Here is a 12,436-nt window from a genome sequence, read left to right on the forward strand (position 1 = left end):
ATATATACTTTACTTATTGATCTCCCGAGATAAAGCTTTCTAGTGATACTGAGAAGAAGAAGCCTTTTAATGATATTAATTTGTTCCACAGAGATCACGGCATTACTTTTTCTTTTCATTAAACTTATTAAGCTCAGTTCACAAGCACTTTATTTCCCTCACTGATGAGACTGACCTAATTTGAGTAGATGTACATTAACTTTTTGTATATATTAACAAGACCCTACTTTCAGAAAGTCTGTAAACAACATGCATTATGCTGACTTTCTTAAACAGGCCATGGTTTTAATGAGCCTAATTTGTGATGCCGTCACCAGAGAGTTTCTGTTAATGACCTTGTCTTTAACAAGCAAACCTTTTACTGTGCAAACTTCAAACTAATTCATCTGAGTTGTTATTGTTACTGATGCGAATAAACACAATTCAACATGGAGGTTAAAGGTCCCATTATTCTATGGTGTTTTTAGAAAGCGGTCCTTTCATTTAAAGTACCTTTTTCCAGGCCAGCAGCCGGGTCGGTTGTCTTGGTCTTTCTACACTGCCTAAAAGTCTTAGGCTGCTTCCTCCTATTAACACTAAAACTCCAGATATAATGTGCCACCTTTGGTCTTGTTGTTGGCCTTGTCATGCTCCTTTGGCATGTGTGACTAGAACTGCGATGCTACGGTTGAATTCAAATCAATTAAATAACAGACTTTATTTCATTAAATGTTTTACTTGAAACATTGTGTTCTACAGCGTGTGCAAGTGAATAATATGTAATTGTAAAGAGGGTATTAAGAGCTCATTCATTCAATTGTGTTTTGGAGTTTATATATACTTGATCTCTGAATCATTAGCTATTATTTTAGCAGTAAAGTGTTTAGTGTGATAGAGTATATCCAAACCTGGTAATTTGGTGATATGGTACAAGCCAGTTTTCATGGTGAAGGTTCACCGGGGTTACTCAATCTGTGATGTAGTCAGTGAATCTCACATTCATCTGCACGGCCCTTTTATTTTCTTCATCCTTAAACAAGGTCTGTAATCGGGTTTTCTTTCAGCACGTTAGATTTACTAGATTCCCAAAACAACAAAGTTAAACCGAGAATCAATGATTTGAACAGTAATGAAGTACACAGGTTCATGAAGTCCACATGTTTAATGCTTAAGTTTTTACAGATTTTTAACTCATGTATACGTGGAAGATGAATTACTTCACTTTTAAACTTCATTGTTGGTATAAATAAACACAATAAAACAATATTCACTTTTATCAGTCACAAATAAGATATCTAAGCAGTTGAAGTACATTCAAATTTGAGAAAGTTCTGACAATGAATAATTACAAACAACATCGACACCAAATCTTTAAAGGTTCTCAACATATATAGCACATCACAACACAAAACCTGCACACAAAACAAAACAATGATCCTTTAGAGTTGAGCCTTTTGAGATTCATTTGTGTGGCTCATGCATGCTGTCTGCCCATAACCTGCTTTAGTGATGAGGAGCAACAGAGCCTCAAGGCTGCTGCTCTATAGTCATGCTCTTTTCCGTTAATTTCTTTAACACTATGAAATGCACACAGTAGATTTAACGAAAAAGTGTTACGATAGAAATGTCGAATTTTACTTAAGTACAGATTAGCTAAGTAATATTAGAGATACCAGCAACAATATACTAGTAAATCAATTGACTTACTACTGCCAATTGGTCCTTTTTTTTAAATTTAGTGCTGTGTTTTATCAACCCTAAAAGGATTGTTTTTTGGGGGGTTTGTTGGTTATGTGCCAATTGTATTTCTTCTTACCAATGCCAGAACTCTGATTTTGATCTCTTTGGTTTTCAAAGAATATATGAGAGGATTGACACAAGGTGGGATGCAAGAGGCCAACGACAGACTCAGCACACGCTGGTCTGGGTCGATCAGACCCAGATAGAACCCAACGCAAAATATGGTAAGAATAGGAATGTAAAACACAGCAACAAGGATGATATGCTCCACACAAGTGGCCAGAGCTTTCACCCGACTGTCTAAAGATTTCATCATGAATACAGTCGCCAGAATGCTCACATAAGACAGGATAATAAAAATAAAGGGTACTGCAAGTATCAAAATGGTAAGGAAAGACGCTGAAGCCCAATGCATTGAATAATCATTACAGGCGAGTCTGAACACAGGCGCATAGTCACAGAAATAGCTAAACACTATTACAGAATTACAAAAAGACAGTCGAGACATTATACCTGTTGTAAATAATGTTACTCCCAGACCAAAAAACCAAGTCACGCCGACAATCCATGACATGCTCTGCATTGTGTTGATCGAGTTGTGACGCAGAGGGAAACATATTGCAATCAACCTGTCATAGGCAAGTATAGCAAGTGCATATGACTCCAAAGATATAAAAGCGTAGTAGACGAACATTTGTAACATACAAAGGTTAAATGGAATAAAGTTGTCTTTAACAAGGAATATCTTTATCATGCTGGGAATAGTGCATGTGTTCAGGATAACATCAATTACTGCAAGGTTTACCACAGCCAGAAATTTTGGAGTGTGTAAAGAACGATTAAAGCAAATTACATAGATCACCAAACAATTGGCAAGCACTGTGACCACATAAACAAACGATAGAAAGATAAAGTAGACACTGATGAAGGGAAAAGTCTCAAACCCAATGATATAGAAGCCTGGAGGATGAATGATGATGTTAGAGTCATTGAAAACAGTCCTGAGAAAAGACATAGTAGATCTCCGCAGCCTGTGATGGAGGATGGCTCTCTGGTCTGATAAAGAGGAAATAAATCACATCACACACGTAGACGTTGAAAAGTCTCATATGCATAATTATCATGCCATTTTCATTAATACAATTCAACCTAACAGTGTTTAAAGTAGTTATGTGATAGTTAATCATGAAGCTTACCTGAGGCCCTGCATCAATAGTAACTCTGACTCTAACTGTCTGACCCCTTATACAGTGGAATATATACTTTACTTATTGATCTCCCGAGATAAAGCTTTCTAGTGATACTGAGAAGAAGAAGCCTTTTAATGATATTAATTTGTTCCACAGAGATCACGGCATTACTTTTTCTTTTCATTAAACTTATTAAGCTCAGTTCACAAGCACTTTATTACCCTCATTGATGAGAAGTACCTCTTGTGAGTAGATGGAGAATTCAGGACCAACCACACTTGAGTCACTGACTTATTTGGTCACATACATGTAATAAGCATTATTGTGTAATCATTTGCTTATTTAGATTTCTGTAAATGTACTTTTTCAATACATTATTGAGACAAAACAACTTTCAGAAAGTTTGGAAACAACATGTATTATGCTGACTTTCTTAAACAGGCCATGGTTTTAATGAGCCTAATTTGTGATGCCGTCACCAGAGAGTTTCTGTTAATGACCTTGTCTTTAACAAGCAAACCTTTTACTGTGCAAACTTCAAACTAATTCATCTGAGTTGTTATTGTTACTGATGCGAATAAACACAATACAGCATGGAGGTTAAAGGTCCCATTATTCTATGGTGTTTTTAGAAAGCGGTCCTTTCATTTAAAGTACCTTTTTCCAGGCCAGCAGCCGGGTCGGTTGTCTTGGTCTTTCTACACTGCCTAAAAGTCTTAGGCTGCTTTCTCCTATTAACACTAAAACTCCAGATATAATGTGTCACCTTTGGTCTTGTTGTTGGCCTTGTCATGCTCCTTTGGCATGTGTGACTAGAACTGCGATGCTACGGTTGAATTCAAATCAATTCAATAACAGACTTTATTTCATTAAATGTTTTACTTGAAACATTGTGTTCTACAGCGTGTGCAAGTGAATAATATGTAATTGTAAAGAGGGTATTAAGAGCTCATTCATTCAATTCTGTTTTGGAGTTTATATATACTTGATCTCTGAATCATTAGCTATTATTTTAGCAGTAAAGTGTTTAGTGTGATAGAGTATATCCAAACCTGGTAATTTGGTGATATGGTACAAGCCAGTTTTCATGGTGAAGGTTCACCGGGGTTACTCAATCTGTGATGTAGTCAGTGAATCTCACATTCATCTGCACGGCCCTTTTATTTTCTTCATCCTTAAACAAGGTCTGTAATCGGGTTTTCTTTCAGCACGTTAGATTTACTAGATTCCCAAAACAACAAAGTTAAACCGAGAATCAATGATTTGAACAGTAATGAAGTACACAGGTACATGAAGTCCACATGTTTAATGCTTACGTTTTTACAGATTTTTAACTCATGTATACGTGGAAGATGAATTACTTCACTTTTAAACTTCATTGTTGGTATAAATAAACACAATAAAACAATATTCACTTTTATCAGTCACAAATAAGATATCTAAGCAGTTGAAGTACATTCAAATTTGAGAAAGTTCTGACAATGAATAATTACAAATATCGACACCAAATCTTTAAAGGTTCTCAAAATATATAGCCTCAAGGCTGCTGCTCTATAGTCATGCTCTTTTCCGTTAATTTCTTTAACACTATGAAATGCACACAGTAGATTTAACGAAAAAGTGTTACGATAGAAATTTCGAATTTTACTTAAGTACAGATTAGCTAAGTAATATTAGAGATACCAGCAACAGCATACTAGTAAATCAATTGACTTACTACTGCCAATTGGTCCTTTTTTAAAATGTAATGCTGTGTTTTATCAACCCTAAAAGGATTGTTTTTTGGGGGGTTTGTTGGTTATGTGCCAATTGTATTTCTTCTTACCAATGCCAGAACTCTGATTTTGATCTCTTTGGTTTTCAAAGAATATATGAGAGGATTGACACAAGGTGGGATGCAAGAGGCCAACGACAGACTCAGCACACGCTGGTCTGGGTCGATCAGACCCAGATAGAACCCAACGCAAAATATGGTAAGAATAGGAATGTAAAACACAGCAACAAGGATGATATGCTCCACACAAGTGGCCAGAGCTTTCACCTGACTGTCTAAAGATTTCATCATGAATACAGTCGCCAGAATGCTCACATAAGACAGGAGAATAAAAATAAAGGGTACTGCAAGTATCAAAATGGTAAGAAAAGACGCTGAAGCCCAATGCATTGAATAATCATTACAGGCGAGTCTGAACACAGGCGCATAGTCACAGAAATAGCTAAACACTATTACAGAATTACAAAAAGACAGTCGAGACATTATACCTGTTGTAAATAATGTTACTCCCAGACCAAAAAACCAAGTCACGCCGACAATCCATGACATGCTCTGCATTGTGTTGATCGAGTTGTGACGCATAGGGAAACATATTGCAATCAACCTGTCATAGGCAAGTATAGCAAGTGCATATGACTCCAAAGATATAAAAGCGTAGTAGACGAACATTTGTAACATACAAAGGTTAAATGGAATAAAGTTATCTTTAACAAGGAATATCTTTATCATGCTGGGAATAGTGCATGTGTTCAGGATAACATCAATTACTGCAAGGTTTACCACAGCCAGAAATTTTGGAGTGTGTAAAGAACGATTAAAGCAAATTACATAGATCACCAAACAATTGGCAAGCACTGTGACCACATAAACAAACGATAGAAAGATAAAGTAGACACTGATGAAGGGAAAAGTCTCAAACCCAATGATATAGAAGCCTGGAGGATGAATGATGATGTTAGAGTCATTGAAAACAGTCCTGAGAAAAGACATAGTAGATCTCCGCAGCCTGTGATGGAGGATAGCTCTCTGGTCTGATAAAGAGGAAATCAATCACATCACACACGTAGACGTTGAAAAGTCTCATATGCATAATTATCATGCCATTTTCATGAATACAATTCAACCTAACAGTGTTTAAAGTAGTTATGTGATAGTTAATCATGAAGCTTACCTGAGGCCCTGGATCAATAGTAACTCTGACTCTAACTGTCTGACCCCTTATACAGTGGAATATATACTTTCCTTATTGATCTCCCGAGATAAAGCTTTCTAGTGATACTGAGAAGAAGAAGCCTTTTAATGATATTAATTTGTTCCACAGAGATCACGGCATTACTTTTTCTTTTCATTAAACTTATGAAGCTCAGTTCACAAGCACTTTATTTCCCTCACTGATGAGACTGACCTAATTTGAGTAGATGTACATTAACTTTTTGTATATATTAACAAGACCCTACTTTCAGAAAGTCTGTAAACAACATGCATTATGCTGACTTTCTTAAACAGGCCATGGTTTTAATGAGCCTAATTTGTGATGCCGTCACCAGAGAGTTTCTTTTAATGACCTTGTCTTTAACAAGCAAACCTTTTACTGTGCAAACTTCAAACTAATTCATCTGAGTTGTGATTGTTACTGATGCGAATAAACACAATACAGCATGGAGGTTAAAGGTCCCATTATTCTATGGTGTTTTTAGAAAGCGGTCCTTTCATTTAAAGTACCTTTTTCCAGGCCAGCAGCCGGGTCGGTTGTCTTGGTCTTTCTACACTGCCTAAAAGTCTTAGGCTGCTTCCTCCTATTAACACTAAAACTCCAGATATAATGTGTCACCTTTGGTCTTGTTGTTGGCCTTGTCATGCTCCTTTGGCATGTGTGACTAGAACTGCGATGCTACGGTTGAATTCAAATCAATTCAATAACAGACTTTATTTCATTAAATGTTTTACTTGAAACATTGTGTTCTACAGCGTGTGCAAGTGAATAATATGTAATTGTAAAGAGGGTATTAAGAGCTCATTCATTCAATTGTGTTTTGGAGTTTATATATACTTGATCTCTGAATCATTAGCTATTATTTTAGCAGTAAAGTGTTTAGTGTGATAGAGTATATCCAAACCTGGTAATTTGGTGATATGGTACAAGCCAGTTTTCATGGTGAAGGTTCACCGGGGTTACTCAATCTGTGATGTAGTCAGTGAATCTCACATTCATCTGCATGGCCCTTTTATTTTCTTCATCCTTAAACAAGGTCTGTAATCGGGTTTTCTTTCAGCACGTTAGATTTACTAGATTCCCAAAACAACAAAGTTAAACCGAGAATCAATGATTTGAACAGTAATGAAGTACACAGGTTCATGAAGTCCACATGTTTAATGCTTACGTTTTTACAGATTTTTAACTCATGTATACGTGGAAGATGAATTACTTCACTTTTAAACTTCATTGTTGGTATAAATAAACACAATAAAACAATATTCACTTTTATCAGTAACAAATAAGATATCTAAGCAGTTGAAGTACATTCAAATTTGAGAAAGTTCTGACAATGAATAATTACAAACAACATCGACACCAAATCTTTAAAGGTTCTCAAAATATATAGCACATCACAACACAAAACCTGCACACAAAACAAAACAATGATCCTTTAGAGTTGAGCCTTTTGAGATTCATTTGTGTGGCTCATGCATGCTGTCTGCCCATAACCTGCTTTAGTGATGAGGAGCAACAGAGCCTCAAGGCTGCTGCTCTATAGTCATGCTCTTTTCCGTTAATTTCTTTAACACTATGAAATGCACACAGTAGATTTAACGAAAAAGTGTTGCGATAGAAATGTCGAATTTTACTTAAGTACAGATTAGCTAAGTAATATTAGAGATACCAGCAACAGCATACTAGTAAATCAATTGGCTTACTACTGCCAATTGGACCTTTTTATTTGTATTTAGTGCTGTGTTTTATCAACCCTAAAAGGATTGTTTTTTGGGGGGTTTGTTGGTTATGTGCCAATTGTATTTCTTCTTACCAATGCCAGAACTCTGATTTTGATCTCTTTGGTTTTCAAAGAATATATGAGAGGATTGACACAAGGTGGGATGCAAGAGGCCAACGACAGACTCAGCACACGCTGGTCTGGGTCGATCAGACCCAGATAGAACCCAACGCAAAATATGGTAAGAATAGGAATGTAAAACACAGCAACAAGGATGATATGCTCCACACAAGTGGCCAGAGCTTTCACCCGACTGTCTAAAGATTTCATCATGAATACAGTCGCCAGAATGCTCACATAAGACAGGATAATAAAAGTAAAGGGTACTGCAAGTATCAAAATGCTAAGGAAAGACGCTGAAGCCCACTGCATTGAATAATCATTACAGGCGAGTCTGAACACAGGCGCATAGTCACAGAAATAGCTAAACACTCTGACAGAATTACAAAAAGACAGTCGAGACATTAGACTTGTTGTAAATAATGTTACTCCCAGACCAAAAAACCAAGTCACGCCGACAATCCATGACATGCTCTGCATTGTGTTGATCGAGTTGTGACGCAGAGGGAAACATATTGCAATCAACCTGTCATAGGCAAGTATAGCAAGTGCATATGACTCCAAAGACATAAAAGCGTAGTAGACATACATTTGTAAGATGCATAGGTTAAATGGAATAAAGTTATCTTTAACAAGGAATATCTTTATCATGCTGGGAATAGTGCATGTGTTCAGGATAACATCAATTACTGCAAGGTTTACCACAGCCAGAAATGTTGGAGTGTGTAAAGAACGATTAAAGCAAATGACATAGATCACCAAACAATTGGCAAGCACTGTGACCACATAAACAAACGATAGAAAGATAAAGTAGACACTGATGAAGGGAAAAGTCTCAAACCCAATGATATAGAAGCCTGGAGGATGAATGATGATGTTAGAGTCATTGAAAACAGTCCTGAGAAAAGACATAGTAGATCTCCACAGCCTGTGATGGAGGATGGCTCTCTGGTCTGATAAAGAGGAAATAAATCACATCACACACGTAGACGTTGAAAAGTCTCATATGCATAATTATCATGCCATTTTCATTAATACAATTCAACCTAACAGTGTTTAAAGTAGTTATGTGATAGTTAATCATGAAGCTTACCTGAGGCCCTGCATCAATAGTAACTCTGACTCTAACTGTCTGACCCCTCATACAGTGGAATATATACTTTCCTTATTGATCTCCCGAGATAAAGCTTTCTAGTGATACTGAGAAGAAGAAGCCTTTTAATGATATTAATTTGTTCCACAGAGATCACGGCATTACTTTTTCTTTTCATTAAACTTATTAAGCTCAGTTCACAAGCACTTTATTACCCTCATTGATGAGAAGTACCTCTTGTGAGTAGATGGAGAATTCAGGACCAACCACACTTGAGTCACTGATTTATTTGGTCACATACATGTAATAAGCATTATTGTGTAATCATTTGCTTATTTAGATTTCTGTAAATGTACTTTTTCAATACATTATTGAGACAAAACAACTTTCAGAAAGTTTGGAAACAACATGTATTATGCTGACTTTCTTAAACAGGCCATGGTTTTAATGAGCCTAATTTGTGATGCCGTCACCAGAGAGTTTCTGTTAATGACCTTGTCTTTAACAAGCAAACCTTTTACTGTGCAAACTTCAAACTAATTCATCTGAGTTGTGATTGTTACTGATGCGAATAAACACAATACAGCATGGAGGTTAAAGGTCCCATTATTCTATGGTGTTTTTAGAAAGCGGTCCTTTCATTTAAAGTACCTTTTTCCAGGCCAGCAGCCGGGTCGGTTGTCTTGGTCTTTCTCCACTGCCTAAAAGTCTTAGGCTGCTTTCTCCTATTAACACTAAAACTCCAGATATAATGTGCCACCTTTGGTCTTGTTGTTGGCCTTGTCATGCTCCTTTGGCATGTGTGACTAGAACTGCGATGCTACGGTTGAATTCAAATCAATCCAATAACAGACTTTATTTCATAAAATGTTTTACTTGAAACATTGTGTTCTACAGCGTGTGCAAGTGAATAATATGTAATTGTAAAGAGGGTATTAAGAGCTCATTCATTCAATTGTGTTTTGGAGTTTATATATACTTGATCTCTGAATCATTAGCTATTATTTTAGCAGTAAAGTGTTTAGTGTGATAGAGTATATTCAAACCTGGTAATTTGGTGATATGGTACAAGCCAGTTTTCATGGTGAAGGTTCACCGGGGTTACTCAATCTGTGATGTAGTCAGTGAATCTCACATTCATCTGCATGGCCCTTTTATTTTCTTCATCCTTAAACAAGGTCTGTAATCGGGTTTTCTTTCAGCACGTTAGATTTACTAGATTCCCAAAACAACAAAGTTAAACCGAGATTCAATGATTTGAACAGTAATGAAGTACACAGGTACATGAAGTCCACATGTTTAATGCTTGTTACATTTTTTACAGAGTTTTAAATCATGTATACGTGGAAGATGAATTACTTCACTTTTAAACTTCATTGTTGGTATAAATAAACACAATAAAACAATATTCACTTTTATCAGTCACAAATAAGATATCTAAGCAGTTGAAGTACATTCAAATTTGAGAAAGTTCTGACAATGAATAATTACAAACAACATCGACACCAAATCTTTAAAGGTTCTCAAAATATATAGCACATCACAACACAAAACCTGCACACAAAACAAAACAATGATCCTTTAGAGTTGAGCCTTTTGAGATTCATTTGTGTGGCTCATGCATGCTGTCTGCCCATAACCTGCTTTAGTGATGAGGAGCAACAGAGCCTCAAGGCTGCTGCTCTATAGTCATGCTCTTTTCCGTTAATTTCTTTAACACTGTGAAATGCACACAGTAGATTTAACGAAAAAGTGTTACGATAGAAATGTCGAATTTTACTTAAGTACAGATTAGCTAAGTAATATTAGAGATACCAGCAACAGCATACTAGTAAATCAATTGGCTTACTACTGCCAATTGGTCCTTTTTTTAAAATTTAATGCTGTGTTTTATCAACCCTAAAAGGATTGTTTTTTGGGGGGTTTGTTGGTTATGTGCCAATTGTATTTCTTCTTACCAATGCCAGAACTCTGATTTTGATCTCTTTGGTTTTCAAAGAATATATGAGAGGATTGACACAAGGTGGGATGCAAGAGGCCAACGACAGACTCAGCACACGCTGGTCTGGGTCGATCAGACCCAGATAAAACCCAACGCAAAATATGGTAAGAATAGGAATGTAAAACACAGCAACAAGGATGATATGCTCCACACAAGTGGCCAGAGCTTTCACCCGACTGTCTAAAGATTTCATCATGAATACAGTCGCCAGAATGCTCACATAAGACAGGAGAATAAAAATAAAGGGTACTGCAAGTATCAAAATGGTAAGGAAAGACGCTGAAGCCCAATGCATTGAATAATCATTACAGGCGAGTCTGAACACAGGCGCATAGTCACAGAAATAGCTAAACACTATTACAGAATTACAAAAAGACAGTCGAGACATTAGACTTGTTGTAAATAATGTTACTCCCAGACCAAAAAACCAAGTCACGCCGACAATCCATGACATGCTCTGCATTGTGTTGATCGAGTTGTGACGCATAGGGAAACATATTGCAATCAACCTGTCATAGGCAAGTATAGCAAGTGCATATGACTCCAAAGATATAAAAGCGTAGTAGACGAACATTTGTAACATACAAAGGTTAAATGGAATAAAGTTGTCTTTAACAAGGAATATCTTTATCATGCTGGGAATAGTGCATGTGTTCAGGATAACATCAATTACTGCAAGGTTTACCACAGCCAGAAATGTTGGAGTGTGTAAAGAACGATTAAAGCAAATTACATAGATCACCAAACAATTGGCAAGCACTGTGACCACATAAACAAACGATAGAAAGATAAAGTAGACACTGATGAAGGGAAAAGTCTCAAACCCAATGATATAGAAGCCTGGAGGATGAATGATGATGTTAGAGTCATTGAAAACAGTCCTGAGAAAAGACATAGTAGATCTCCACAGCCTGTGATGGAGGATGGCTCTCTGGTCTGATAAAGAGGAAATCAATCACATCACACACGTAGACGTTGAAAAGCCTCATATGCATAATTATCATGCCATTTTCATGAATACAATTCAACCTAACAGTGTTTAAAGTAGTTATGTGATAGTTAATCATGAAGCTTACCTGAGGCCCTGGATCAATAGTAACTCTGACTCTAACTGTCTGATCCCTTATACAGTGGAATATATACTTTCCTTATTGATCTCCCGAGATAAAGCTTTCTAGTGATACTGAGAAGAAGAAGCCTTTTAATGATATTAATTTGTTCCACAGAGATCACGGCATTACTTTTTCTTTTCATTAAACTTATTAAGCTCAGTTCACAAGCACTTTATTACCCTCATTGATGAGAAGTACCTCTTGTGAGTAGATGGAGAATTCAGGACCAGCCACACTTGAGTCACTGACTTATTTGGTCACATACATGTAATAAGCATTATTGTGTAATCATTTGCTTATTTAGATTTCTGTAAATGTACTTTTTCAATACATTATTGAGACAAAACAACTTTCAGAAAGTTTGGAAACAACATGTATTATGCTGACTTTCTTAAACAGGCCATGGTTTTAATGAGCCTAATTTGGGATGCCGTCACCAGAGAGTTTCTGTTAATGACCTTGTCTTTAACAAGCAAACCTTTTACTGTGCAAA

General features: G+C 36.5%; 4 protein-coding genes across 4 annotated transcripts; all 4 read right to left on the bottom strand.

Annotated features, from left to right (window-relative positions):
• Positions 1-1,768: 1,768 nt before the first annotated feature.
• Positions 1,769-2,734, bottom strand: LOC117490585 (olfactory receptor 2AT4-like). Its single transcript, XM_034140346.1, has one exon. It carries the CDS (start codon positions 2,732-2,734, stop codon positions 1,769-1,771), a length of 966 nt encoding a protein of 321 aa, XP_033996237.1.
• Positions 2,735-4,707: 1,973 nt separating this feature from the next.
• LOC117490587 (olfactory receptor 2AT4-like) lies at positions 4,708-5,673 on the bottom strand. Its single transcript, XM_034140347.1, has one exon. The coding sequence runs from the start codon at positions 5,671-5,673 to the stop codon at positions 4,708-4,710; it is 966 nt and encodes a 321-aa protein (XP_033996238.1).
• A 1,513-nt stretch (positions 5,674-7,186) lies between these two features.
• On the bottom strand, positions 7,187-8,648 carry LOC117490628 (olfactory receptor 2AT4-like). Its single transcript, XM_034140386.1, has one exon. It carries the CDS (start codon positions 8,646-8,648, stop codon positions 7,683-7,685), a length of 966 nt encoding a protein of 321 aa, XP_033996277.1. The 3' UTR covers positions 7,187-7,682.
• A 2,112-nt stretch (positions 8,649-10,760) lies between these two features.
• LOC117490712 (olfactory receptor 2AT4-like) lies at positions 10,761-11,726 on the bottom strand. Its single transcript, XM_034140500.1, has one exon. It carries the CDS (start codon positions 11,724-11,726, stop codon positions 10,761-10,763), a length of 966 nt encoding a protein of 321 aa, XP_033996391.1.
• Positions 11,727-12,436: the final 710 nt, after the last annotated feature.

The sequence above is a fragment of the Trematomus bernacchii genome, unplaced genomic scaffold (assembly GCF_902827165.1).
Source record: "Trematomus bernacchii unplaced genomic scaffold, fTreBer1.1, whole genome shotgun sequence".
Classification (NCBI taxonomy): domain Eukaryota; kingdom Metazoa; phylum Chordata; class Actinopteri; order Perciformes; family Nototheniidae; genus Trematomus; species Trematomus bernacchii.

Coding starts and splice junctions, on each gene's coding strand:
- LOC117490628 (XM_034140386.1), bottom strand. CDS start 8,648: ATGTCTTTTCTCAGGACTGTTTTCAATGACTCTAACATCATCATTCAT.
- LOC117490585 (XM_034140346.1), bottom strand. CDS start 2,734: ATGTCTTTTCTCAGGACTGTTTTCAATGACTCTAACATCATCATTCAT.
- LOC117490712 (XM_034140500.1), bottom strand. CDS start 11,726: ATGTCTTTTCTCAGGACTGTTTTCAATGACTCTAACATCATCATTCAT.
- LOC117490587 (XM_034140347.1), bottom strand. CDS start 5,673: ATGTCTTTTCTCAGGACTGTTTTCAATGACTCTAACATCATCATTCAT.